This window comes from Merops nubicus, unplaced genomic scaffold (genome assembly GCF_000691845.1).
Source record: "Merops nubicus isolate BGI_N331 unplaced genomic scaffold, ASM69184v1 scaffold33795, whole genome shotgun sequence".
Taxonomy (NCBI): domain Eukaryota; kingdom Metazoa; phylum Chordata; class Aves; order Coraciiformes; family Meropidae; genus Merops; species Merops nubicus.
The window spans coordinates 10,456-38,140 of NW_008609502.1; the positions used below are offsets into that span (position 1 = coordinate 10,456).

General features: G+C 37.8%; 1 protein-coding gene across 1 annotated transcript in view; it reads right to left on the minus strand.

Annotated features, from left to right (window-relative positions):
- Positions 1-6,598: 6,598 nt before the first annotated feature.
- Positions 6,599-27,685, minus strand: part of ITGB8 (integrin, beta 8) — a 28,614-nt gene continuing 7,527 nt past the window's right edge. Inside the window, exons 4-13 of the mRNA XM_008940617.1 lie at positions 26,656-26,821; positions 23,772-23,930; positions 18,743-18,838; positions 18,560-18,649; positions 15,837-15,971; positions 12,497-12,902; positions 10,068-10,293; positions 8,355-8,458; positions 7,132-7,295; positions 6,599-7,038 (exon numbers count right to left, since the gene is read on the minus strand). Of these exons, the coding sequence (XP_008938865.1) occupies positions 6,916-7,038; positions 7,132-7,295; positions 8,355-8,458; positions 10,068-10,293; positions 12,497-12,902; positions 15,837-15,971; positions 18,560-18,649; positions 18,743-18,838; positions 23,772-23,930; positions 26,656-26,821 (1,669 nt within the window). The 3' untranslated portion in view covers positions 6,599-6,915. The remainder of the gene's footprint in view (positions 7,039-7,131; positions 7,296-8,354; positions 8,459-10,067; positions 10,294-12,496; positions 12,903-15,836; positions 15,972-18,559; positions 18,650-18,742; positions 18,839-23,771; positions 23,931-26,655; positions 26,822-27,685) is intronic.

Here is a 27,685-nt window from a genome sequence, read left to right on the forward strand (position 1 = left end):
GTCCAGGTACTGTAATCATAGCAAAACTATAAAACTCTTTTCTTTGCCAAAGCTTGCTCAGGAATAACAATTCCCTTATCTTACTGATTCAAAGGAAATCGTAGACTTCACTTTGTTGGCAAGCACCTGCATTGGCCTACAGATGCAGCAGTAACTGGGCACTAACCAAGGAGGGAGTAAAATCTGGCAAGGTAAAAGCACTTGAATTCCATAGGAACTAGGTCACCAAATGTATCAAATAGCTTAAATGATAGAAATTAAACTCAGTAACACACTTTCCTTTGAGACATTTCAAATAACATTGAAGCCATTTGTTAAACTTTCCTCCCATCCCCCTCCCAAACAAAGAAAAAACCACCAAAACCAAACCCACAAAACCCAAACTGAAAACTAAGTATATTAACACGCTTGAAAAAAGAATACTCCACAAGAGTTGATAGCATAAATTCTTTATGATCCTAGAGGGAACATTAGCTAAGGCAATAAAGCTTCTTGTGTTTTGGCTTGTCAGATTCTGTAAAGTCTCATTTTTTTAAGAAGAAATGTCATACATTTTACATTCACATCCCTAATCTGCTACATCTGCTATATATCTGATCTTAAAGAGGATCTTATGAACTTGGTATTTGGGTTTTTTTTATCTTTAAAGGTTTTTCCAGATGAAACTGAAGGTTAGTTAGTTTTGGTTTTTGCCTCAATCTCATCAGGCATATATTTGGATTACGTTCCTTGCTTTGATTGAAGAAGCAAGTACACACTTTCCATAGGTTTTTCTATTGTATTTTTACATCCTGGACACTAAGTGATGTGATGACTGAGCATGTATCAGCTGTCACTTGATTCTAGCTTTCTCTCATCCTCAGAGCAAAAACTGGACCATGTTAGAAGCATGAAGAGATAGTTTTGTCAGTGATGTCTGTCAGGTGTCTCAGTGCCACAGCTGTCTCTTAGTGAGCTGTCACTGTCTTGCGGCACATATTTTGAATGCCCTTACACACGGCATGTCAAAAGTCCTTTTCATGAGAAATTTTGTGGCACTGTGCAAAGCAAATGCTATTATTGATTCTGCTTAAGAACAGAATGTGTCACCTTCCAAACCTAGTGATGCATTTTCTGCAGTACTCATAAAGCAACCTAAGCTTGCAGTGAATGGCTTAAATGAGGCATCTGAAGAGAGGTTTACCCATTCCCAGGAAACCAGCTCCTCTACTGCCCAAGAGCAAAGCAGAAGCAAGCCTCTTGCAACCACCTATCACCCTACACATTATAATGCCACAAGAAGTACCTTCTTGTCCTCTACAAAGTGCCACCACCTGCCGCATTTGTGTTTCGGCTGGGGTCAGACAAGGCTGACTGCTATCGTGTTCCTTCCTGCCATCTCAGAGTTCATCCTGAACATGCGTGCATCTGCCCACACCTGATAAACACAGTACTCTTCATATTTAATTTCTCCTGACACAGTATTATTCCATTTAAAAATGTCTGTAATCATATGCTTCCCTTTGCAGGCATTTGTGTACCTTAATGAAAGTGCTTTATATTTTTTAAAAGTAGGTGAGCAGCTCTCTCTCCTATCAGAGACACATCAAACATTAAAAATATGAAAAATCCATACGGATTAAATATTGATTTTATTTTTTTAGAGAACAAATACAATGATGTTGCATTAAAATAATGCTATTTCATAGTTGTTACAGCTCTGATAGAAAAATAAACATCTCAATGTACTACAGTGTCAATTCATTAATAAATATCAAAATAGAAGTTAGTAGTCAACTGAAATTAATAAACAGCTATAAAAGTATACTATTTTAAATAAAATATTCAGTATATTTCCAGACAAACAAAAGTAGTGATTTAAAAGTATCATTTAAAATGTAAATTGAACAGTAAGAAGTTATACATTTAAAACCTCTTCCCATACTAACATTCTCTATACATAAAATCTAGAGAAATATTATTTATCTGTATACTTTTTTAGAAAAGGTAGTCTATGTTAAATAGAAAGTTGAAAGGTGTAGTATTATTAACAGCTGTCATACCCTTGCTAAATAAGACACAAGACAATCTAACTATTTTTTGAAGCAGTAGGAGGTAAAAGTGAATATGTTAGCACAGTGAATTCATCCAACACTAATGTCTTCCTGAAACAACCTTTCATCTTTCAACATCTCCCTTCAAAATATAACTGAAATAGCACAAACATAATACAGATATCGGGATGAAATGTTAGGATTTGAGTAGAAGACAGTATTTTAACAAATGCCAGATTTATTTTTTTTTTCATAAGTAGGTACCTTTTTTTTTAAATGTGTGCAGAATAGGAAACAAAAGGCATGTGCAATCCAGAGCAGTATATTTCTAAAGCTTAAGAAACTACTGATTTTGTTTTTTTTCCTTTTTCTTCCTCCCTACCACCAAGCATTCTGAGCTGGCTTGAACTCAATGAAATCCCACTGATTTGGCTTGCAATAGAAATGCATTCACATTGGCTCATTTTAACTTCTTTTTCCTACCCATGGAGATGTCTGTGCACTGGAGCAGTGTCAAGATCATCTTAAAAAGTAGTGTTTTAGCCATTGCTCCGTTTTCTTTACAAATACGTCTTTCCCCCCTCTTGCCAATGGCCAGCCAGAACACTGGCACCCTGCTCCCCTCTCAGAGCAGAGCGTGGCCCAGCACTGCCTCAGCACGACTGCCCCTGCCAGAAGCGCCCTTTCCCAGCTGCAGCTTACACTCCTTACGGCTGACTGGTGGAGATCCTGGGGCTGGTGGGATGTCGGTGGGCAGGTGCCCAAAGACTTCCCAGAAATGTCAATGGAGTCTTGCAGCATGCAGGTTTACAGTATGTACTGGCACAGGTGGTCCCTTGCTATGTTACATGTGAGCATTTTTTTGGAGTGAAGATGCACAAAGCCTGCAGTGCTGAGGACAGCGTGTGGCCAGGCACCCAGGATAGACTCTGCACCACCTCTGCCAAGCCAGCCTGCCCTGACAAATGGAGACGTGATCTAAGAGTACCATCTCTGTAGGGATGCTGTAGGGCACACTGAGCCTGCTGAGGATGCTGTTCCTTTTCAAGTCTCTGCAGTGCCCTTGCATCTCTCTGCCTTGGCATCAGTAGGTCCTATGGCTACTTTAGGACTAAGGGTTCCTTGAAGCTGCTTCACATGTTCCCGCCCATGGTTTGCAACACATGTACATTTAGGTGTGCACTCTAAGCAGGAAACAAATATTGCATATGATCAGACTGCAAAATAATTTTTTCCATTGCAGTCTGAAGAATATTTTGCATAGCAGGTTTTCATGACACCATGGAGAGGAAAAAATAAATCCAGCTGAAAATGATGGATAAAATGTAAACTATGCCTACACAAACGTCCTTCCTTTTTAAGGCTGACTTCCAACATTCTTTGTGAACATAAGGGAATTTCAGCTGGGCACAATGAAAATTCCTTGCATACCATGTGCACGTTTTCTGCATGAAATAGCTGTTTTCCCATACACTTCTGTAGCAATGTTATTAATGTACTCATGATGCTTGGAAATAATCAATTAATAGTATTTCTTAATTTTAGAGTCTTTTAAAAATGTCTGAAATAAAAGATATGCATTTTAATTGCATAAACACGACATTTCTGAAATGTTAGACAAATAACCAGTTAAAGTAAAAAAAGTGCAATTAGAATTCCAGTCAAAGTACTTTTTTTTTTTTTTTTTTTTTTTTTCCCCCTCATTTTTTGAGGAAGCCTGGTATAAGAAGTTTTATTTAGGAAGTCTGGAATGTTCTGTTGCGAGGCTAGATATTTTTTCCCCTGTGTTTACGAGTATCTTTGATGCACAATATATTGAATACTAATATAAACTAATTTGTCTTCAATATCTCCCACATTAAGCACTATAGGAAGCAGAGTGAGCTTCAATCACTGAGGAAATTCCTTGTGAATTACAGGCTTCTTTCTCATTTAAGGTCATGTGCTGAGGGAACATAGCTCCCTAAATAGTGAGGCTTTTGTTGGGCTATTCATCTCCCGCAGCAGCTCTTCTGAAAAACATGGTCAAAGGCAGAGGGAAACAAGTACCAAGCAAAGCCAGAGTTTCTCATGGACAGATTCCATCCCTAGAAACAAAGCCTCCTCCCAAGGATCCTGCTCTGTATAAGCTCCCCATGGGCCTTCTGAAAGCCTTGACCTGTCACATTAGCAGCAGCTTATTCTTTTTCGTTAGCTTTCTCCACAATACAGCAAAGCCATGAGGGAGATGTATAAACCATTTTTTGAAAAAATTTTATTTTTTTTAATACATTTTTTATTAATCTCAGGACAGGAAGCAGCTTACGGTGCAAACTGTCCAGGAAGCCACTCAGGCAGGTGTCTGATAAGGAAATACTGGCCATGCCCCTTCACAGGCAGCACTGCAATGCCAACTAAGTGCTACAGAAGAATAGGAGTAGCAGTGTGATGTGTCAGGAAGATGGGTGTTACAGCTCAAATCTCCCTTCTACAAAGAAACCTGCTCCATTGTCCCCTACCCACATAATTTAACTTCCTTTAACAGTGAAAAGTAATTACAAAAGAAAAAATATTAGCTATCACTACAGTAAATGCTTTAAATGCCATTATGGGATATGCATTCTGAGGAATATTTGTTGTTTGTTTAAAAAACAAAATCACATCTTTTGTTATGTACTCAGGTATTCTCCACTGAGCTTTTAATTGTTTTGCTTGTTTGTTCTGTTAAGTAAAACAGAAAACCAGAGACTTTGTTTACTACTCATTTTAAAATATTAATAAACTGTGACAAAGACAATAGCAGGTAACCCTTTATCAATCTTTTATCTTTATCCCATTGAAACAGTTGGAATCTCTTAATTTATGTAGGAGGAAAATGGTTTGCCATGTTTTAAAAGAATATGAAAATTTAAGGTATACTTGATGGATTACAGAACTTACCGATAATTAAGATATTACAATTAAGCTATTACTAAAATCAGGGTCAGTTTAAAGGACCCCCCTTTTCTTTAAATGAGACACTTTTACCCATGTGATAGAAAGCTCAGGAACTGCTTTGAAGACAGCTTTAGGAATATTTAATAGTCCAGTTTACATTTTTTTTAAAAAAAAAAACCTAAAATCTAAAGTTTCTATAATAATTTAATGGAAGACCCACTCTCTCTGTATTATTTTTCTCAACCCCACTTGATTCATGACACAAGAAACTGTGAACACTCACATAACACTCATAATTTCTCCTGCATTTTGCCTTCCTTTCACATGTATACTCCTCAGCTTTCAGTGGGAATTTACAGAAGAAATAGAGAAGAGGAAATATGAATACATACTAATTTCTAAAAACTGCATATAAAGGGGTCCTGCTTTGTTTCTGCAACTCTTATCTATGACAAGTACAGGCCAATATTTAGTATCAATAATTAATGGTGCTATAAAGATACACCACATACTGTCTTCTGAGATGATTTTTCTTTTTGTCAGTAAGATTTTAGTGCATTAGAGGTTGATGAGATTTTTGTAGGATTTTGGCAGCATTAAGTTAGCAAATCAGACTGTTGGCTGACTTTTCCCACTAGCATATAGCAGTAACATGTCTTCTACCACTATGGTCGGTTTCAGGGGGAAAAAAATGCTTATTCTTGACCCTGTAGCTCAAATTCTGCTGTCAGATAAGCTCATATTGGTCCCATTGTGTTTAGCAGAGTTTTTGCCCATTTCTGAAGGCAGAATTTGATCCCACATTTGTGAAGTCAATTAACATGTTCTGTTCAGAAAAAGACTTCTGTTTTCCTCACCATCCAAATTGCAGGTTCTTTTTCACATTGCAATGAACACATTTTTCAATACACAGTCACAAAAATTGAAGTGGTTATGTAAGAATTCACACAAACTAATCCTGCCAACTAATTTACCTAGAAAAAAAGAGCACATGTGTAAAATCAGACTTATATCTGATATAGTACAAAAAGAACAGAGCCCTTATTTGGCAAAACACTGTCATGTAGCTAGCAAATCAAACACATCTCTGGTGTTATTTATCTATTTGCAATGGAGCGGATGCTGCTGACTCCACAGGTCAAGTCAGACAGCAATGACCATCACGTATACTATGCTGTTGAACAGAGGAACTCTCTCAATCTCTGTAGCTACTCAGTTTCCAAACACTTTAAAATTTGTATGAAAGTTTTTATGTCGGAACAGGTAAAAAAGCTAAAAATTACTCTTTATCAGATATAAATTATCTTTAAGTGACATCACAGATACAAAAATTATACATAGAATTTACCTCTCTGTGTGCATGCATATGTGTGCATACACACACTATACATCCACACCAGTAATTAAGCACTCATTTAATCCAGTCATTTTTATTAATTAATGAAAAGCTAAAAGGTTAAAGCAGACAAATCAGTGGAATTTGTTAACTGAGAAAACTATAAAAGTACCATTTACTCTATTTAAGAGTGTTTGAATAGTTTCATCTATTGCTATAATATACAGCAAAGTTAATATTTCAGTCACAGCTTTTGTCCATTCCCACAGAGCACATCAGTACTAGCTACATGTAGAGTGTGATCAGTGCTTTGTCAGACCTGTTCATATCTACATTCTAGGCCATAACTAAATAAATTAGACTACACTAAAGTGCTACATCAACCCTAACGTTCCTGAACAGTAGTAATGCACATTTCTCTTTCAAAAAGTTTTTTAAAAGTACAGCAGCTACAGTTTCAAACATAGTCACATTATGTGAACATGCTTACATGTCACTTTGTTACAGTATTCAACAAAATGCACAACACAAACCCACACATCAACAGTCGAGACTCTGATAGAGTACAAAAGGTAACTTCTAAAAAGTCAAGCATGGTGGAAGTAGACATTTGGAGAAAACACACAGTCTTCAGAATTCACACTTGAAAGTTTCATTTAATCGTAACTTGCTGATGTCGATATTTATTTCCTCTGGTTTGTCACGTCTGTATGTTACTGTTCTTGTACAAACAGTAGGCAAAAACATCTTATCCTTGAAGGAGAAGATACAATTTTTATCAACAATTGGATAACTTTCATATGCAAGGAAAAGGTTATTGAATATGATGGCTCTGAAATCAATTACCTTCTTTGTTGCAGATACTCTGTAATCAGCTGAAGACTTAACTTTATTGCTATTCCCCTGTAGAATTATCTGCCTGATGATAAGGACAACAAGTAACCCGATCAGAAAAGTAACTATAAAGATTATGGAAAAGACTCTAAAGTAGCTTCGTCCAGAGAAACATTCTGCAATGAAAGGAAAACACAAGTGTAAAGCCTAATGTATGGACCAGGCACATCCCTCAAACACAGGTATATCTACCACTGCAGAGCAATGTAATAACGTGCCTGATAAAAGTTAAGGGAAAATAACTTAAGGGAAGTTAAGGGGAAAAGTTGCCATATGCAAGCGTTTAAAATAAAGCATATCAAGAAGGGCAATTCCAATTAAGATCCACTGTTGAAAAATGGTGAAACTCTTATTTCTTTAAGCTACAAAACTAAGACTCAGGCTTCATTGTGTTGGTCACCATGAACTGAGTTTATAGCTGAAATTGAGAGGATGACGTGTTAGAGGTGTACAAGGCCAAGGCAGTTTAATCTTTGCAAAACTACAGTGCAGATCATTGGTGAAATATGAACTAAAATGTGGTTCATTGAATCCTTGTCCAGTGCTCTCCTCACTGGCAGACCTCTCTCACAGAGTAAGCTTTCCTTATTTAATACTACAGTTATCAGAAAACTATTCATAGTTAGTTTCCTCACTTACGAACAACTGTAAGATAAAAAGACATATAAAAATGTAAAGTGACAAAAAAATAACATTTATCACTTCTGTTGCAGTGTGAATTGATTAAACTTCACGAGATTTTATTTTTTAATAAGTTATTCTTCTGCAGCCCTTGAAAGGACTATTTAAACATTACTGAAAGTTCATTCTTCTTCATTTCTGGTAATGTCAGATAATGTAAAGCATATTCAAAGTAACAAAACACACAGATGCCACAACATTTTTAGAAATATTTCTTTAGGCATTGCTCAGGCAGGATTCATTATTATTAGATGTGAATTTTCAATGAGCTGGGAAATCTGATTTAGTAATACTTGCCAATCACATTTCTCATTTATTTATCTTTTACTTTCCCTGAAGCTAGGAGTGATTTTTCTTTTTCCTCCTTTCTTTCTTTCTTTGTTATTGTAATAATATGACACACATTTGAAAGACATTGTACCAGTGCTGAGTTCAATTATTGATCACAACAGATTTTCATCTCTTATTAAAATTACCTAGAAAACATTACATACCTGAAGTTTGGTCAATATAATGCAGCAGGTAAGTGCATGAGGTTGTGCATTGGTCAAGTTTAGCTTGAGATGCATTCTTAGAATGATGGCACTGAACACAATTCCTGTAAAATAAAAATGTAATTAAAAATCTTTCTCTGCACTCCCCTTAAAGAGGTTGCATCAACAGGCTGATGTATCACTTGCACATAATACTTTCTTGTTGTTTGTAAAAACATTGCAATTTTTTTTTTTTCTTTTCTGAAATGTGATGCCTCTCTCAGCAGTTTACCCCTGAGATGCTTCTCAGAATCAACTATAGCCAGAAGTCATAAAGTAAAATATGTCTTTGGCTTTAAGCCACCTTCATCTGGCTCCTGCTCTGCATTTTGTGATGTGAGCATTTCAGAGGGTGTAGCTAAGGGTCCAGCACCCTTTCTTCAGTTATCAGCCTCCAGTTCAGTCCTAGTCTTTCCTCATCTATTGGTCTCATTGGGATGCACAATGGAACTGAAGGGTGGAGATAGATGTAGGAAACACAGCTTTATTAATGATTTTTTTGCATGCTATATTAAGAGAAAGCCACATAAGTTCCCACTGCTGGGCAGTCCAGAGGGTCGGCAGCACAGTGGGAGGCAGTACTGTCCGTCTTACCATCTCACTGTATAGCCTTGCAGAAGATGGACACCACTTGGAAGAAGGTGATCCCAAAAAAGCCCTGATGAATTATGCCACCTTCTGAATTTATTAAAGGCACGCATTTCACAGAGACTTTCAACAAGTGTAACCCAGCAAGGCTACCTGCATTTTATCTAGTGAAGTCTTAGCAGTCAGCTTTTCAGATATGGCCCAGCTTGGCTCTCCAGCATATCCAGCAGATGAGCTATAATCCAAGTGAATATGAATAAACAATTCTGTTTTAATCACAATTTCCTTTCCAACCAAAGGCTGATCTCTCACCCTCTCAGCCATAGTGGGATGCAGAACATTACAAGTGCTGATGGGAGGGCATAGAAGAGTCTTGCTCAAGGACAGGACTTCATTGACTCTTTAAGACAGCACCACTCAGTGTGCCACTGAGAGTTTGGTCCTCCTTGGGCACTCATTTCAAGCTCCACACTGTCCATTTCTTCACATAGGTAAGGAAAAATGACCTGCCTTTAAACTAGCACAGCAAAGACTACGTGTTTTAAAACTGAGTAATGCAGAATGTTGTTCTCTGGGTAAGAGCAACTCCCCTCTGCTGACCAATGGCAGTGATACTGTGCAGGTACCTCTCTTGTTCCACACCTCCTTCTTCCAGCTGAGAAACACAAGGAGTGTGCAAAAGAAATCTGGAGACCATTATTTGACTTGGTGGCATTCAAGAGCAGGATATACTGTCCATTTTTAAAACTCCAAATTCATGGTCTTTCTTTCCTACCCAGAGTATTTCATATGAAGAGTCAGCTTCTAATAAATTTATGAAAAAAATGTTAGTCAGAAGACACTCCTTTGACTTCAGAAAGCTGAAAGATGGACACAGAGAGGTGAATGCAGATTTTGACATGCAATTCTTTTAGTCACCAGTGTGAACTCCTTAGCTACATAGAGAAAAGCCCCAAGTATGAATTATTTCAATTTCCTACAGTCTAAATATCTAAGAAATAGAGCACATACCTAGGCAAGCAGAAATATTTCCCCCTGTTTGAACACTACAAGGTCAAAAAGTCAAGTCTAGCACAAGAAACGTACCAGTTTTCTTCACAGGCTTTGTTACAAGTAGGGCAATATTCACACAAATGTCCAAAGCTTCTTGGATCTGTGCATTCACACCTTCCACATACACATTTTCCTCTTCCACTGCAAATCTGGCCCTTGGAATTCAGGCAGTGCTTTGCTGATTGTAACGAGCACTGGCAACGGTCACCTTCCCAGCCAGCAAAGCACTTGCATCTACCAGCTTCACATTCACCATTACCTACAACATCAGATTGTCTTGAGTCATATACTTTTAGGAAAACATAGAAAGTCAACCTTTATATGCGTATGTTTGTATTGATGGAGCTTTACATTAAACAGAGCTAATTTAGACCTTGGCTTGCTTTTTAGTTAATTAGTTTTTAAGTTAACAATTTGGGATGAAAGTACTAGCATAATACATATTTATGGCTGCTGTCTATTGTTGAGTAAACACTGCTACCTTGATGTCATCCTAAATTCTTTAGAGTTTTTCCCTGTTGCTCTGTACCAAAGCAGTGGAGATTAAAAACTACACAGTGATCAGGAAAACAGTCCTCAGACAAACTAAACAAACTTCTCTTTAGCAAGAAAGCATTCAATTCAAATAAACAGCAACGTTTAGTGGAGGAAGGAATGTCAAGTTCATGTGGGCACGCAAGGTTGGATTCTTTTCCCTTTGTTTTAGAAGCACAGATGACAGAATTGCTTTTCTGCCTTGCTAAGGGACAGATGACTGTGCTAGACAGGTGGCTATGCTGTGCTTTTGAACTCTACATTGTTTAATAGGAATTTAAAATGTACAGGCTAGACTCCAAAGGCTGTGGAGAACCTCTAGTGGCCTTTACAATATTCCAGGCAAATCAGTGGGAGCTTTAGCATTTTCCATGTTGTAGAACATTTAGGCAGGTGTACAACTGACATGCCAATAATGTTTACCCATGTTTTTACAGTATGAGAGAGCATAGTTAGGAAATACAGAGATAGGAAGCACATAGAGCGCAGGCACGTCTCGCAAATCTCATGAGGTCTCTTCAACTACGCCTTGGCTGTACCCAAGTTTCACACAAACCACAATGGCTCTTCTTGTGCTCCCTACAGAGCAGCTGCAAGGAGAGAGTCCCATCTAACAAACAGGATCCCTTAAATGCAAGTGAGGCCAAGATACAGGCTGCCCTGTTTTTTGCCTGGGCTGGAAAAAACGGAGGGGGGACAGGGATCATAGGACACATAAGACCAAGGCTCTTTGCTAGAAAGCATCCCATGAAGAGGCACACTGCTCAGCCACAGCCTTGGGCAGCAGGTTCCCTTGTGGTACCCTAGGGCGGGTCTCCATCACAGGTGACAGTCTCCAACACCCCTTCGACAAAGACCTCCCTGTCTCCTCTGCCAACCAGGGCACCACATCTCCATGTTTAGGAGCTTCTAAGTTTGAGAGGTCTTGCTTATGGTTAAGAAACAGTAAATTTGCAAAGTGGGTTGGGAAGAGCAGCGAGAAGATGAGCCATATTTCTCTGTGTTGGAGTGAAGTGTTCAACACATAAGGTAACACTATCTCTATTTTATGTGCGGTTCACAGTTACCAGCAGAGCAACACCAAAATAACTCTATTAGTTTTGGTTGAAAAAACTGGTTCCTCAATTCACTCGTTGGTCTGTACATGGTGAATTGAAAGGATGCAGGACAGCAATATGAATTTTAAAGTTTTTAATTACTTCTGAGGGGAAAAATAAATATTCTGGTAGTGATACAGTAATGATACTGACTCAATCCCCTTTTTCCTTAACAACACTGATTTAAAATGCATGGTTTGTTCATATGCAATTTTCATCTCCTTGCTTTATTTGAAAACAAAGTAGGCCACAAAAAGAAAAAAAAAAAAATCTGACAGTCTCCCTGTTCCTTATTTCACTTACACTCTCCTTTTTGGAGCAGGTGTTCTGAACAGCGTTAGCATATGTATTGGTATTTGAAATCAAGTGTCACTATCTCTCACAAGACTGATTTAGAGTGTTAGAAAATCAGAGCCCCATCTGTTATGACTCCACCTACTTTCTTAGTATATCAAAGTCCAATGAGACTGAAATGTAGCAACTTACTTTCTGGAATGTTACTATTTTATCCGAGATATAAGTATCATTACTTCTGAAGAGGTTTAACATTTAAATCTTAACATAGTTAACTTGGAAAAAAAATCAATAAATCCCCCCAAGAAGGACTGCTGAGATTTAGAAGACAGTGCATAGCTCTGTGGTGAAGAAAGCCCAGGAGCACGAATTCCTACCAGGCTGTTCAGGACATTTCACACACTAATTCTGCACACAGAATTTCTGTAATTTACAGCCTTATTTAATTGTTTACAGCTTCATCAAATAAACAAGCTTCAGAAAAACAAACAAACAAACACCCAAAACCAAAATACCAACATAAACTCTGCAGCTTACCAGAACATAAGTTTCCCTTGTGATACGGGCAGGAGAAATCATCCATTTCACAGTACTTGCCATACACCTTGCCTAGCTTGGTTTTGTAGCAAAAACATGTTCCATCTATGCAATCTCCTTGACCACTGCAGATGGGCTGGTCCCAGTGTCGCCTACACCTCTCATTAGGAAGTGTATCTTTATTAGAGCTACAGTTATTGTCACCGCAATGGGACTCTTTGCCATCAGAAGAAGTTTCGTCAGCCCATACTCTCTTGTGCGTTGCACTGTCTCCATGCTGACAGGCACAGCTTTCCTGCACATTAATGATGGTGGTTTCATTGAAACCAATAGGCTTAAGTATTGCATATTTTCTTCCTCCACTTGCATCACATCCTTTTATTGTAACCGATACATTGAAAAGTACCTAAGAAAAAAAGACAGATTTTACATCATTATAATTTCCTAGAAACTGCATAAATTTTTGAACACATAAATAGAGCAGAAATAAAAACCTACATTGTATACAGATGTGCACTAGCTAATAATAACAAAATACACAGTGGCCATTTGTCAAATATGGTATATTAGTAAAGACAGGCATCACACAGTTAAAATCCTAACAATAGACTGACAGCAATCTACTTTTCATGTTAAGAAAGCATACTTGCAAAAGACAAGTTTAATACAAGATAAAAAGGAACAGAATTACCACTATCATCCTCCTGTCATTATTTAATGTGTACATACTGTTATATTTTAGAAACACTCAGATGAGATTGGGGACTAGACTGAGCAAGACAATATACAAAGAGAAAAATAAATACTCTTCAGAAAAAGAACCTATCATGAATGTTCTTGCTGCAGAATGGGTCTGTGCAAATAGAAACCACACAGGTTTTTTTGATGGCCCTATCTACTCCTACTAAAACACAGAAATGGCTGATGCCATAGTAGCAATTATTTTTCCCAGTTGCTACAACATGGATGGAACTCTTGCTGTGGTCCTCTGGCAGACCAAGTGCTGCTTCAGGGAGGACCCAGTATATAGTTCCTAGCCATGTCATGGCCATCACCACCATGTCCCAGATCTGCACCTCAATAGTGCTCACTGCAGCAGCAGCAGCCCTTGTGGCTTTCCAGAGTCCTGGTACAGGACCCTGAATCACTTTGGTGACTGCCACAGAGTTTGCACCAATCATTATCAAAACAGTTTGACAGCTCTGACATGCATGATACTTCCCCTAGATAGCAATCTTACATTTCTCAATTTAATTTTATTTTTTTGACTGGCAGGCTTCTGATAGGGTATTCTCACTAAGGCTATTTAGCCTGTTGATGGAAAAAACCTCTTCCTCGCCTCCTCACAGAGAAAATATAACCAAGAGGAAAAGGCAAGGAAGCAGCTCAAGAGAAGCAAACACCTTTACTCTTTACCACCAAAGAACAAAGATCTCCACATTAAAAAATGAGAAAACCTAAGAAGCTGATTACATACAAGGTTGAAGCTACCCACAAAGACTAAGGCCATTCATTTCTCATCACTCTCTCTCCCCCTCCCACTGCACCCCCAGATGAGAACAGCCGAGCCTTTGGGGACAATGGTGGCTTTGTGGCGAGTGAGGCTGCGGCTGCCTACACGGACAACAGGAGAAGAATGCTGTGCAGAAGCATGAGCTTAATGTTGTATGGAGGGGGCACACAGGCTTTGTCTCGCCCTTTTCTTTTCTTCTTCTTGTTTCCCAAATGCACCACTACACACATAACCCCTCAGCTGCCTGCACTCTCCATGCACGAGACGTCCTCCCTTCAGTTATAGGCCAAATGTTTGGCTATGCAGTATTTCATTCGTATGGCAGGTGCGTATCTTGTGGGGAGGACAGGCTGAAGCCAGAGAATCTGCTTTTCATTCAATGCAGAGTTCTGCTAGAAGACACAGTACTGGAGGAATGGCAAGGAGATGGGAGGGAAGGACAAATGACATCTTGCATATGGGTCGTGAAATTTGATGGGTCTCAATACAGCAGCAGAAGGATTAAACTTATTGCAATTACATAATTACACCACCGTGAACACTGACACTTGCTAGTAGCCAAAGTTAGTTTTGCACTCTGAAGAGGCTGTAAGATTCTTCCAGAATATAATACAATTTGTGTTTTGGTAAGAAAAGAAAGAAAGAAGGATTAGACAATGAAAGGAATGTGAGAATTAAGGAAAAGCATTTTGCCTGTAAACAAATACTGAAAGGAGGATTTATGGTTAAAATAAATTAATCTCCTAAGGATGGCTCATTTTCAACAGCAGTAGAGGTTCAGGACCACATGTAATCTTTTACAATCAACTGGCTTGGCTTTTTATTAAAAAGAAACAGATATAAATATTTTGCTTTTCATTAAACAGAACAAATTCCATCCCTATGCCTTATGACATGCACAGGGAACAACACTGGAGAAGGGATGAGTTAAGAAGAAAAACATAGCAAATCTCACTTACACTGTAGAAGCTAATCAGCAGCAAGCCATGCAGACAAATTCAGAAGAGAATAAGATACATCTAATTTAATGTATTTAAAGTTCACACATTTAATCTACTGATTTGTTTTGCTACTTCTACACACAGACACAAGTAAAATCGCACCAGCTGAGATGTATGTTCATGTCAAGAAGGAAAGAACTACTTGACCCTACTCCTCAGAAACACAGACCTCTTCCTGGCAAGCTAAATGAATTACCCTAGTAGTCCAGTAAGTATATCAAGGCACAGAGAAGTTGTTCTGGGAACAAAACCATGTTCTTTACATTAGCCAAACATCTTTCCCCATATTTCCATGGTGTGTGATGCCCCAGTTTTACAATTTGTTTCATTCAGTAGGTGGCACTCATCCAAAGAGGGATAAATAATTTTATTAATTTGATTTATAAAGTAAACTAATCATCTGCAACCTTGATTGTGCATGAAGACTACTAGAGAAAGGAGAGGGAAAGGTGGTATCTAGTACAGAGCCAAGGAACACAAATTCCAGTGATTCTTTTCCACTGGGTGATTATCTTTCAACTTCTTTATGTACAGATTTCATCATAATGAACATGGCCATTGTGCCCAGAGGAGGACAAAGGAAGAGAGTTTTAATGGACATTAGCTTTCAGGAAAAGCTTTGAGCCTTAGTTCCATGAGATTACTGAGAATTAAAATAAGATTCAGGAAAAATAAAAACAGAGAATAATAGAGAGTCTGTGATCATTAATCACATAAATCCATTTTCAGTTTAAGTAAATCCCTAGGAGATTTCACACCATTGAAGCCCAACCAAACAGAAAAATAAGGATTCCAGTTCCTTAAAGAATAAGAACTACCAACATACTTCTTCATTATATGCCACATTTTTACATCCTTCCATGCCACTTTTTTTACTCCCATCAGGACAGAATGCAGTAACATTGAAATGAAGACCATGGATCTGGTTATCCACTTGAATTTTCACTTCAGAGATGAGTTTCTGTAACCAGAAAACAAGTTTTAGTTGCACTGTATCTCAGCATACAATGTGCATTAGTGACTAACACCAAGTACGGCTACTATGTCTGACTAAAAATGAAGAAAGCTTGTCTGTGTGAATAAAGGAATGAATTCAAGCATTCTTTCCCATATAAAGACCAGATTACATTCCAAATATACACAGCCAGTGAATGGGTAATTCTGATAAAGAGGATTACGATTTCCAGATAAAAATGTTTTCAGCTTTTCTAAAATGGTTTAAGATTGTATTTTTTTGCAATTTGAAAATCTATTCTAACAACTGTGCACAACAAAGCAGGTTATTGTTCAAGAGACTACAGTGCCTTTTAGCCACACATTTAACAGAAAACAGTAAACATACATACAACTTTGTTATCCAGCAGAGAAAGTTCCTAACTGAATTTACACTTCATAAACTTCTGGTATTTTGTATTTGTCTTGAAACTGTTTTCTCTGAGTAATCCTTAGGGTGATCTAAAGGCTACTACGATGATATTTTTTTGGTCAGCTAGGACTGTGTAAGTCAACAACCGGTCGATTGCCATTAGGACTTTTTGCAATATACAATAATGAAAAAATCAGCTACTTTGCAACTTGTATTTACTGCATGCCCTAAAATCCTACTTCCTTCCAAGAAGAAGTATTGCTTCTTGACCTTTTCAAAATTTATTAAATCTCTGTACAAACCTATGAGACGAAAATTGCACAAAGATTATTAAAATTTCTGGCATATTACTATTAAAAAAAATTGGTTCAGTGGGATATTTTTACTGCTACAAATGGAAATGTAATTACATGAATCTGAACACATGTTTACTTAAAAAACTTTTTGAAAATGAGTGACTCATCTTTAGCTTTTTAGCCAGGGATTTTCAGCCAGGGTTTTCCACAACTAAGCCTAAGGTTTCCCTGCCTAGAACAAGAGTGCAAGAGGCCCACTGTCATCGAACATCAACACTAAATTTATTTCCTTATCTAAGTACTTTTGCTTTCAAGAAAGCAAAACACTCAAGCCCTGTTCACTGTGTGTTCGTATATTACAAGCCCCTAAAACTATGATAAAAATTTCAAAGTATCAAATCCAGTGAAGTTCAGGATGGGAAGGAAGATACTGTCTAAAAAACGAAAATAAAGCAAGAGCAAACTGTGGGTGGCTGGAGCAGGAAAGTCCCACAGAATCTACTGAACTAATTATTTTGTAAATTTTTGTTTCCTCTCCTTGAAAGTTTGCCCTACACTGTGCTCCAAAAACAGGGATACAATTTAAGATTGGCAGTGTAAAATTGGCATACCAAAGGACTACGATCTTCAATTGTTTTTTGCCAGCAATTTCCCAAAAACCTCCATATTCAAAATGAGATTCCTTGATCTTAGAAGAGAAAGTATCAGCCAGAACTTCATTACAGTTTGACTACACCTAAACTCCTCTGCTTTTGAATGTCTTCATCTGTACAATGTTTCAAACATGACAGGGAGAAAAATGTGCACAAACACATACTTTTTGACTAGGAACACACATGGGATTTAGCTCTTTATTACAGCAAATTTGCTGAAAGCAGATAGCCTGACTTAGATGGTTAACCCAGTACAATAGATCATTTCAGCTTTCCATAACCAACTGATTAAAAATAATGCAATACATGTTGATAGCTTACATATTACTTCTTGACAGATTTTTCAGCTTTTGGAACTTGCATGTCTGTGTAACTTGTACATCTTAATAGCAACCATCTAACCCACCACATTCATTTTGATGCTGCTCTGGGGGCTCCCTGCACTCTAATAAATCAAATGTATACTACTAGGCTTCATTTTCAAAGCTGTTTATGTCCCTCTTACCTCTTTCATTCACTACCAAGACATCAATTCCCACTTTTGAGCTGCCATTCCCTATCAATCGCTTGTGAAAAATGACTCTATGCTCTTTTCCTATTATTTTCTTTTTCATAGTATTACTTTAAGCTGAGTAAAACACATGAAAGTTCACAAAGCCATTTCCATTTTCTATCCCACATCCCTATCAAAACTCTTCTTCACTGTCATGCTTCAAAACCCTGAGCTGTGACACTGCTTTTTTTGTGCACATCCTGCTTTCTACAGTATCTACTGTTGTCAATCTACCTACTTGTAAATTCCCACATGTTGTCTGTTTTCTAAGAATTATGTTGTAAAACTCTCTTTTTGCTCTGGGTTAATATAGTGCCTAGACAGTGGTGTCTGGTCTGTAAGTAGAGCTCTGAGATTCTAAAATTCAACTACGTCAGACATTTCTTTTGAAGTTACATAGCAGTAGGTGCAGAGAATCCAACAGCACATTTAGGAGCATCCTTAGAAAAGAAAAAGTGCTAGCTTTAGGCTTTGAGACCTTGACAGCCTGGGAATTTGAGACCTGTTATGGGCTAGTGTCACCCACCAACCTTATGTGGACAAGAATAGTCAGAAAAGTAGGGAATTTATCCTTGGAGACTTCTGATAGGACCCAAGATCCTGGAAATTCAACTTTAGGCTACAAAAGGTGAAAAATCCTTGTACAAAAACCAGCATACAACACGATCACTCTGATCATACCTGATAGGCTTCTACCACCAAATCATTGAGATTTGCTGCTTGTGATTCTATCTGTCTTGCAACAGTACCAGGCAACAGAGGTAACAGATCCTATGAAAAATGTAGTTGTTATTGCACAGTTTTAATTTTTAATATAAATAGTGTGCTTTCAAATTGACAACAGAAATCAGGTTTCTAACCTACTTTATACCAATGGAACTGGCTTCCTTGAACTGCAAAAATAACATTGATGTTATTGTCAATCAATTTTTCAGAAAGCTGCCCGAGAGATGGATGCTCCTGCAAAATACAACAGAGAAGAGAAATTGCAGATCAGTAGGAAAAAACCTTTTATTTCACATATGACAGAATACAGGATTCCAAAATCATTCCAGTCCTTATTTCTAAATGTACAGTGAAATGTGAGGCCTATATCCAAAAGAAAGTGGGACCAACCAAATAAACAGATAATGAAAAAAAATAAAATCATCATGGCATCAGCAAGACTGACAGGCTTATCTGTTGCCAACTATGCAGGGCTGCTACAGAGTGGGAGAACTAACTCATACAGTATTGTTTTGTTGTTTTTAGTTTGATGCTTGAGATATGATGTTGTACATGGTCCATCTGGAAGAAGAATAATATTCCTGAGAATGATAGGTGGATTCCTGGGCAGTCAGTAAGAAAGTACAACATGAGGGCACTGAGATAAGGTGTGCTTTTGGGAACAGCAAGATGAGCAATTAAAGTTTGGTCCTCAGAAATGTATTTGGGCACAAGGAATCAGACACATCAGCTAAATGCAGCCACTGGGTTATGTTCTAGCAACATCAGTACTCTGTATACATAACTTCCTAAGAGCTGACAGTTGTCTCCTCTGTATGTCCAAGACCTGCCACATCAGTTATGCCTCCAGTCCTCACCGTAACGAGCTGCTACATTTTCTTAAAGACACTTGTGCTTGAAGAAGGTAGTGTGAGTTTCACATCTCTCTCAAGTAATGACATTTTCTATTTGTTGAAGTACCTATGAAGGTGTCCTGCCCTTCTACACTTATCATTGAGAGATCTGGCAAGGATTTGAGAACAAGAGATGTATTGTTATCCCTTCATCCAAGATCTGGGAAAGCACAAGGGTGTCTGTGCTTTCCCAGTGGGCTTTGTACACCTGGGCTACATGAGATCCTTCCAGCTCCAGTACTCTAAAGCAAACTGCACCTAAAAGTTACTGCTTATTTACCTGACATCTGTGAACACTTCTCAAGAAGTAAATTCAGCACTTAAAATTCATTACTAAATATCGAGAAGTGACTTGAGCCTTGGCCTGTGTTTCCTCTCACAGAGACTTCACCTGGACACCTCCACTTATGTCAAGTCCTTCAATTTCCATCCCCCATATATTTCTGCTGTCTTTCTCTTCCTGATATTTTCACCATCTCCCCCATACTGTCTCTCTCTTGCACAAACACACTCTGTTTCCCTGCACAATTCATTTGTCCTCAGTGCCACTTGTTACTCCAGGCACCCTGAAAGTCAATTGCTCTGCTAACAGAAATCTGAAAGCTGAGACAGCATTATGCAAGGGAGCAAAATCCATTTTTCATCACATTGCACCTCTATAAAGAGCTTTGTATAGAAAGAACAAAGGAGTTTCTTGCTGCAGTTTCATCTTAGCCAGGGTCCACACCCCTCTCAACTTTTCTACCCTTTGGTAAGAGATTATATTCCTTCAGATGAGAGGTAGTTAGCACAGCAATAAATGGGTCTTCTTACAGCTCCAGCTGGGGAGTGTGCCATACATGAGAGTCTGGTGAGCATGCATTCCCACTACACAGCAGTTTTGGGTAAACTGCAGCAGCAGTGGCTTTGTTGCCATTTTTGGTAGCCTACAACACAGTACTAAGCCCTCCTTCCTTCTCCGTGACCACAGAGCAGAGTGGTGGGGCCTCCGTTGTGCTGCACAACCCTACGGGCCACATGCAGCTGTCTGGCAGATCACAGACATACCAACTGGTCCTAGGACATGGGTGAGCGAAGGCTGATGTTCTGCAAACACCTCCTGCACTGTAAATGTGTGAATGACAGAGGCAGTGCTGAGGGATCATGAGATGGTGATGAGGTAAGTCAGTTTTCATGCTTAACACGTGAGACTAGACATGTCCAAATTCCAGAGTGGCTCCTCAACATCTGTGCAACTAATAGCAGAATTCTGGATCAGTGTTATCAGAAATGGGTTTCCAAGCACTCATGAAACAAAAACTTATTCATATGGAGCTTACTGAAGTCAAGAGATGACATGCATAGATGTGCAAGGGTTGCAGGGACCCAAACTACCTAGTTTTCAGCGAAAGCTGAACTTCCATCTGCTTGTCAGCTCCGACCAACTACAGTGTCCAGCTTGGTTAGTAGTACGTTAAAGTCTCACTTTAGATAAGAAAAAGGTTTTTTTTATTAGAAGTGACTTAAAAAAAAAAAAGAGCATCAACAGCCCCATACTATGTTTTCATTTTAAGCACGTAAAGAGATAACATAAGGAACTGTTGGTCACCCATGGAGCCTCACTTTGTATGCTGTGCTTAGTGTATTTTTATCTTATCTCTTCCTAATACTGCTTAGGCAAATGTACTCTCATCTTAGATCATCTTTCTTGCTCAAATTACATCACTCATTTTATTATTTTAACCCAGTGTCTTAAGCTGAGAAGCTGACTAATCCAGATGTTAAAATATTTCTGAAAGGGAGTTAACCAAGCACAGGTCTAATTAAAATGGACTAGATTACTTTCCTGTCTTATGGTTTTTTGCTGACCTCTGCATGACTGCTTAGCCAAAGTTAGAAAGAAACAGGCAGGAAAGTGCCAAACTGGAAACATTTCTGATGTAAAGGCTACGCTTATGCTAATAAAGTCAGTCCTCTTAAACAGCACAAGGAGGTAATAAAAATATGCCAAAATGCAATCTTCTCAAAACTATCAGAAGCTAAGAATCAAAGGAGAAAAACAATATGGTTACAGATGGCTCCTTAATTTAGCATAGAAGAGCAAAATTGTATTGATAAGAGGGAAAAAAAGCAAAAATATGTTTTGTATGATGTATTTTTTAAAAGGACATTCATTTAAATATCATTCATTTTTTCACCCCTGATTTTACTTGCTCATTTGAAGCTTCTTTATGGATCTCTATGATGACAATTATCATATAAACCACTGAGAAGAAAAAAAAACAGGAAACCAGTACACCCACCCTTACAGATATTATTACGTTATAATGTCAAATCTACTCCAGAAAGTATCTAATACTCAGAAAGATTTCCATTCTACCCCTTTTCTATTACTAAGTGCATTCCCACTGTTACACATAAGCATGCAAGAATTAGCCCCTAGTCGAAAAAACGTATCAGCTAGCAGCCAGAAAACACATGGGCCAAAATAAGCCACCACAGATCTAAGCATTTTTCATGGTCATTTCATCTGAGTGGCTAAAGAGACAACCTTATTTCATAAAAGGAATCAATAGCAATAATCACAGAGATTTCTTATTCTCTACAGGACAATAAAATCCTGATCTTTCAGACCAGAATCCAGAGTACCAGTTAAAACACTTTCTTCAGTCAGCTGCTGCTAACCTATCACAGCTGCTTCAAAAGAGATTCATGCAAATAAAAATTCATACAAACAAAATTATGTTTGGTTTTTTTTTTTTTTTTTACATTGGTGAGGTTTTCCAGCTGCAACAGAAGTTAATTTCCCAAGCTGGACAAAAAATAAATATAGTTGTGATTTTTTTTTCCCCCCCTGAAACAGACAATATCTTTATTACCAAAGGAATCCTAAACTCCAGAAAAAGATTTGTACCATCAGCAATTGTTTAATAAACAGAACAAAATTCCTCTCATTTACAGCACTGCAACTAGGGGAAAAAAAAAACATAAAGAAGAAGAAAATTAGAGATAGGGATAACATAACCTGTAAGCATACTCTGCTTTGGGAAAGGAAGGTTTCATGATTATTTTCTTTAAGTAGAATAAAAGAAGGGGCTGTTTTTATCCCAAGGACATTGAAATACTGAAACTGAACAGACCAGCTAGAAGGACATAAATAATCCTGGCATCTGTGAGGGAATATCCAAGAAGTGACACACTACAGAGGGAGTATACGAACGCAAGACCATCAGGTAGCAGGGAATACAACGAGCATTCCTGTTAGCACACACTCGGCTCCCTCCTCCGCTCGGCAGGGGCCCGCACAACCACCGCCTCCCAGCACCAAAAAAAAAGCCCCCCAGGGTGGGCCCCCCCCTGCCGCAGCTCCTGCTGCTGGGACCCAGCTCGGGTCTCACTTTACACACAGCCCTCACGCTCTTCACCAGCACACTGCTGGCTCGGGCTGAACGCAGGCCCTACACTTAACCAAGTGCAGCCAGAACTGAGGGTAAAACCACAAAGTGCTCCAATGCTACCACAGTCCATACTTCTGCTTTCTGGTGATTACATGACAATTAATTAGTGATTCATATTGCCAATGCAATTAAAACCCATAAATCTTAGGGGAAAAAAAATCCTTTCTTCGGTTTCTAATTGATTTATTCATTCTACTGACTACCTTACACATTCTTGAATAAATTTTTATGAAAGCTAAAAATAGCTGCTGAAGGTGTATTATTTTGCTACAGTGGATTTGATGCAACTTTTTCCACAGGTATGCATTACCATGCATTCATTACTGTGTGATTCAAATGTATTTAGTGCTATGTTACCACAGCAAATTTTTGTGGCACAAGAGTATTTTCATCCACCATGGATGGATCATCATGGCTGAATTAGATCATTCCTGTTGTACATCTTTTGTTTAACTTTCACCAAGCCTTCTCGGTCAATGCAACGATGCATTATCTGTCCATAAAGCATGATCACTACCTTCACCTCATTAGCAGGATTGTGTAACTCTTACATATGCAAGAAAGAACTGCTCATCACTGTGAAACAGTAACAAAAACCCCACACCAAACCAAATAACATATTCTCTGCCATTTCTCAGACTCTAAAATACTTTATCCCAGACAAAACCAATGTCAATATATCTGAGTGATTGCTTCTTCATTCCACAACTTGCCTACCTGGAAAAATACTATTCTAATAACTGATATAATAGCAATGGATTGACAGCAATCTAAAAACCTCTTTTAGGCAGTTCAACCCTGCTTCTCTGAAGGTAGAATCTATGACATATACCTTACCATACTCGTAGCTTTGACATACACGTTATCTTTCAAATGACAGTTTCCATCATGGGGAATTACGATCCCTGCTAATTTACTGTCAAGAGCCAGATGGGAAGTTTGATCTGTCATCACAAGAAGCAGTCGCTTTGCTTCTTTACGCCATCCAATATGGCTCTAAAAAGAAAAACAAAATTAAATATAAGAAAGCAGAAACTACCTACTTTCAAAAATAATAAATAACAAAATGAAAAATGAATGTGAAAGTCTGCTTCCACAAATTATACTGCTTAGCATCACTGAGTTTAAATAAGACTATTTAAAACATTTTGTGTGGAAACATATATCATGTCCTACTTCTGAAAATTACCACTGCCAGTCAGAGAACCACTTACCATTTACTTTGTTCTTAAAGGAAAGAACTCTCAAAATATATAGAAGTTATGCATGATGTAGTGAGCCTGGGTAAAAGCTGCCACATTGTGTCACTCTTACACAGAAATGCAAAATGCATGGCATTTGTAAAACTCTCTGCGATCCAAAGAGCATTACAATCAATACGTATGCATTCACTCATATTGGGCCTTGGTGCCCTCTTCTATTTTTACTTTATTGACTTTATATTCTCATCATTCTGTAATTTCATTTTCCTATACAGCTATCCAAAAAGGGCATTGGCATATGATCAACAAACCAATAAACTAAAGTTTGAGTGCATTCATGCACCTGAAAATTGAGGAAGTCATCACTATGGAGCAAAATACTACATCTATTCACCATCTTAAACAATTTCTAGCAAAGAGGCATGCACAAGGGTGAACTTAATGTTTTTTAGGAATTCAGTGAGAGGAAGGAGGCAGCAAAGCAAGCTTGGATCAAAACTGGGCTAGGTGACAGCTTGTATTTCCATAACATTTATTTCCTTGTAAAGAAAAAAAAATCTGCTTTAAGTCAAACATTAGAGGCATGTAAGAATCACCTTATATCCTTTTTCATTATTCCTCCTCCCAATTATTCCATCTACTTCACTAATTTAATTTTTCCTCCTTTTTCCTCCTTCCTTGCTCCTCCTTCCTACAACGCTCTCATCTCTACCATTTCCCTCAACACCGTCCAGTATCTTTCATCTCATGTGAAACGTATATCTGCAATACAGTCCATGTACTCAGCTAGACTTCATGAACTATTCTCTACATTTCTCAATTTACTTTGCAGAGAAGGATTTAACTCCCTTCTCAAGCTCATTCCTTGATAGTTCTGAATGTATATTAAGTACCTCATAACAATAAGGGTAATCAGTACAGAGAGGCGTGGTGTCTTCTCAAGTTTACACATTAGTTGTCAGCTTCCCCCATGCAATCCTACGCAGCACTTCCCTAAAGAAGGGGTATAAGTGATTTTTTTATCAACAAGTTATATCTTAAGTAATCCCAAATTCTTTTCCAACACTGTAGAAGCTTCTTGCTCCTAAGACTCCAACATTTCAGTTTGTCACCTCAAGGCTCCTACCTACATACCTCACAGCAACCAAAATTTTAAAGTAGCTTCATGTCCTAACCTGCTACTGCTGCAACAGGGGTGTATTGATTAAAGCAAGATGGAGCAAGTTATAAAGTTCTGCTGCAGACAAAATGAGTGCACACTAATATAAATTATAGTTCATGATGGTCGTTATGAATTGTGCATTGTTCTCATCCATTTTGGTTCACAATTCAGCTAGCAGGAAAACCTCCACATTCTCATGAATGTTTCCATTCTATTGTTTTGGAAGCGTATATTATTCTAGAGCTCAAATGTCATAAGTGTGGAATATGTCCAATGAGAAACAATGAATTTCAAGGCATTTTTCCAAAGCTCTGGAATAATTTTTTTAAAACAGCTGTGAACACAGTGTGGCTTTTATTTACCTCTTTTACATCTTATCAAAATTTGAAAATAAAACTGGGCTATTTATTTTTAGCATAGTTTAGATTACTTTTTGTCCTTGACTCATTCTACTGGTAGGAAAAAGGAAAAAGGAAAAGAGAATATGGACAAAATAAAAGAATTGTCCTGACATCATCCCAACAGATGAGAAACACACCAAGCCTGTGATTTGGACAGAAGCTGAATTGCTTTCCTTAAGAGGACCAGAAAGAGCATTCACAAATCCGTGCATCAGCCAACTTTCGAAATTTCTTTTGCAGTACTATGCATAGAAGCAAAAAAATATGCAAAATAGCCCTTTAGAGCAAACAGCTTCTTACTATTTAATTTGTTTATAGCTTCAGACCTACTGATGTAGACATTTTCCATCCTTTTCTGCATGGGAGGGAGACATCGTGATGAAATTTTATCCGTGTACAAAGGGTAATTTTTAATTGGTGTGTATTTTTTGAAACATAAATTATTTAAAAACTGAGATAACATTGGAGTGCATTTGTTTTCCTTATCCACACAAACAGGTATGTAAATGATTCTTCAGTTTCAAAGGCATTATTACACAGGAGAAATGTAAATTTTACATTTATGTTTTCACTTAGGAACACAAGAAGGACTTAATGACTTTTGAAATTAATTTTATAATTGACTGAAATTAATACATGTGTCTGTTCAAGCAAGAAGCAGTTGCTTTCGTCATCCATCCTGTATAGGTTAGGCCGGTTAAATACTGAAAAATATTTCCTTATGCTCTCCTTTTTCTGTTTCAGTGGGAAACAGAAATGTATAGTTAAGAGGGAAATAATGGAAAAGGAAGAAGTAATCTTACAATTATCAGGCCTAGGAACACTAAGCACTGTTGTAACTGCCTATCTATCTCCATATGTATATGTATATCTCCATAGATATATAGATATAGATACAGATATATTTATCTCCATGTTTGAACCACCATTCGGTCTTTTATTAATAAGTTCCTTACCTGGCACACAGCTGCTTGGAGCATCGCATCAAAACCACCTTCAGGTGTATCAATATTCCCAGAAATTTTTTGTTTATTCACTGCAGTTCTGAATTCTGCTATATTGTCAGTCAGGGACAGCACATGAATATAACCATGAGGAGGCATACAATCTAAATTATAATCACTGCACAAAAAACAAAACAAAAGTCCGCATTTTCCACTTGAAGGAGATGTAAATAGTGCATCTCTATTAACCCTTAAAATCTTCTTACTAATGTAACATACAAGATGTATATATGCACAGTGAAAGAAGAACTTAAAGAACTCCATGTGAGATTAAGCTCAGTGGGAATTAGTTTTAATTCACTATGAAAAATGGTGTTTTTTTATTTTATGGAAATGTGTATAATAAAACTTAGTTAATATTTAATATAGCAACAGCATATATGTGTTGTTTTTGTAGAGAATGAAAAGAAACACAACATGAGGGATGGTATGATCTCAGAGAGTATACGATCCTTTTTGGAATGTCTGTGGAGTGGTACAGCTTTGCTTTTCATTACCCTAAGAAAGAGCTATCATGCTGCAACATTATCATCTTTTAATAGCTTGATACGCAGGCTCCTGGATCAAAAATATTTAAGTTTCTACATTCACTGGTAACAAGCAAATGCACAATAAATTAATGTGCAATTAGTGAGTTACCTCATTAAAGGGATGGGAAACTCAATTTTCAGTAATGTTTTAGTTATAAATGATACTTTCTGAGATTATGTGTAAAGGGAGAAAGTATGAAGTTAAACACATGTAATCTAATGCCACAACACTTATACAGATTGGTGCTCTGTGACCCATTTATGGCAGTAAAATTTACTGCGCAAGCTGAAGTGCTCACTTGATTCAGAGACGTTAATCAGGTTTCACCTCACTTCCGTTGCATACAGAGTAAGCATCCAGACTATAACCTGCCTGACCCCAACTCAAATTATAGTCAATGAAGACAAACTGGCACTATAAGGACTAATACCTCTGCAGATAGCTACCCTTT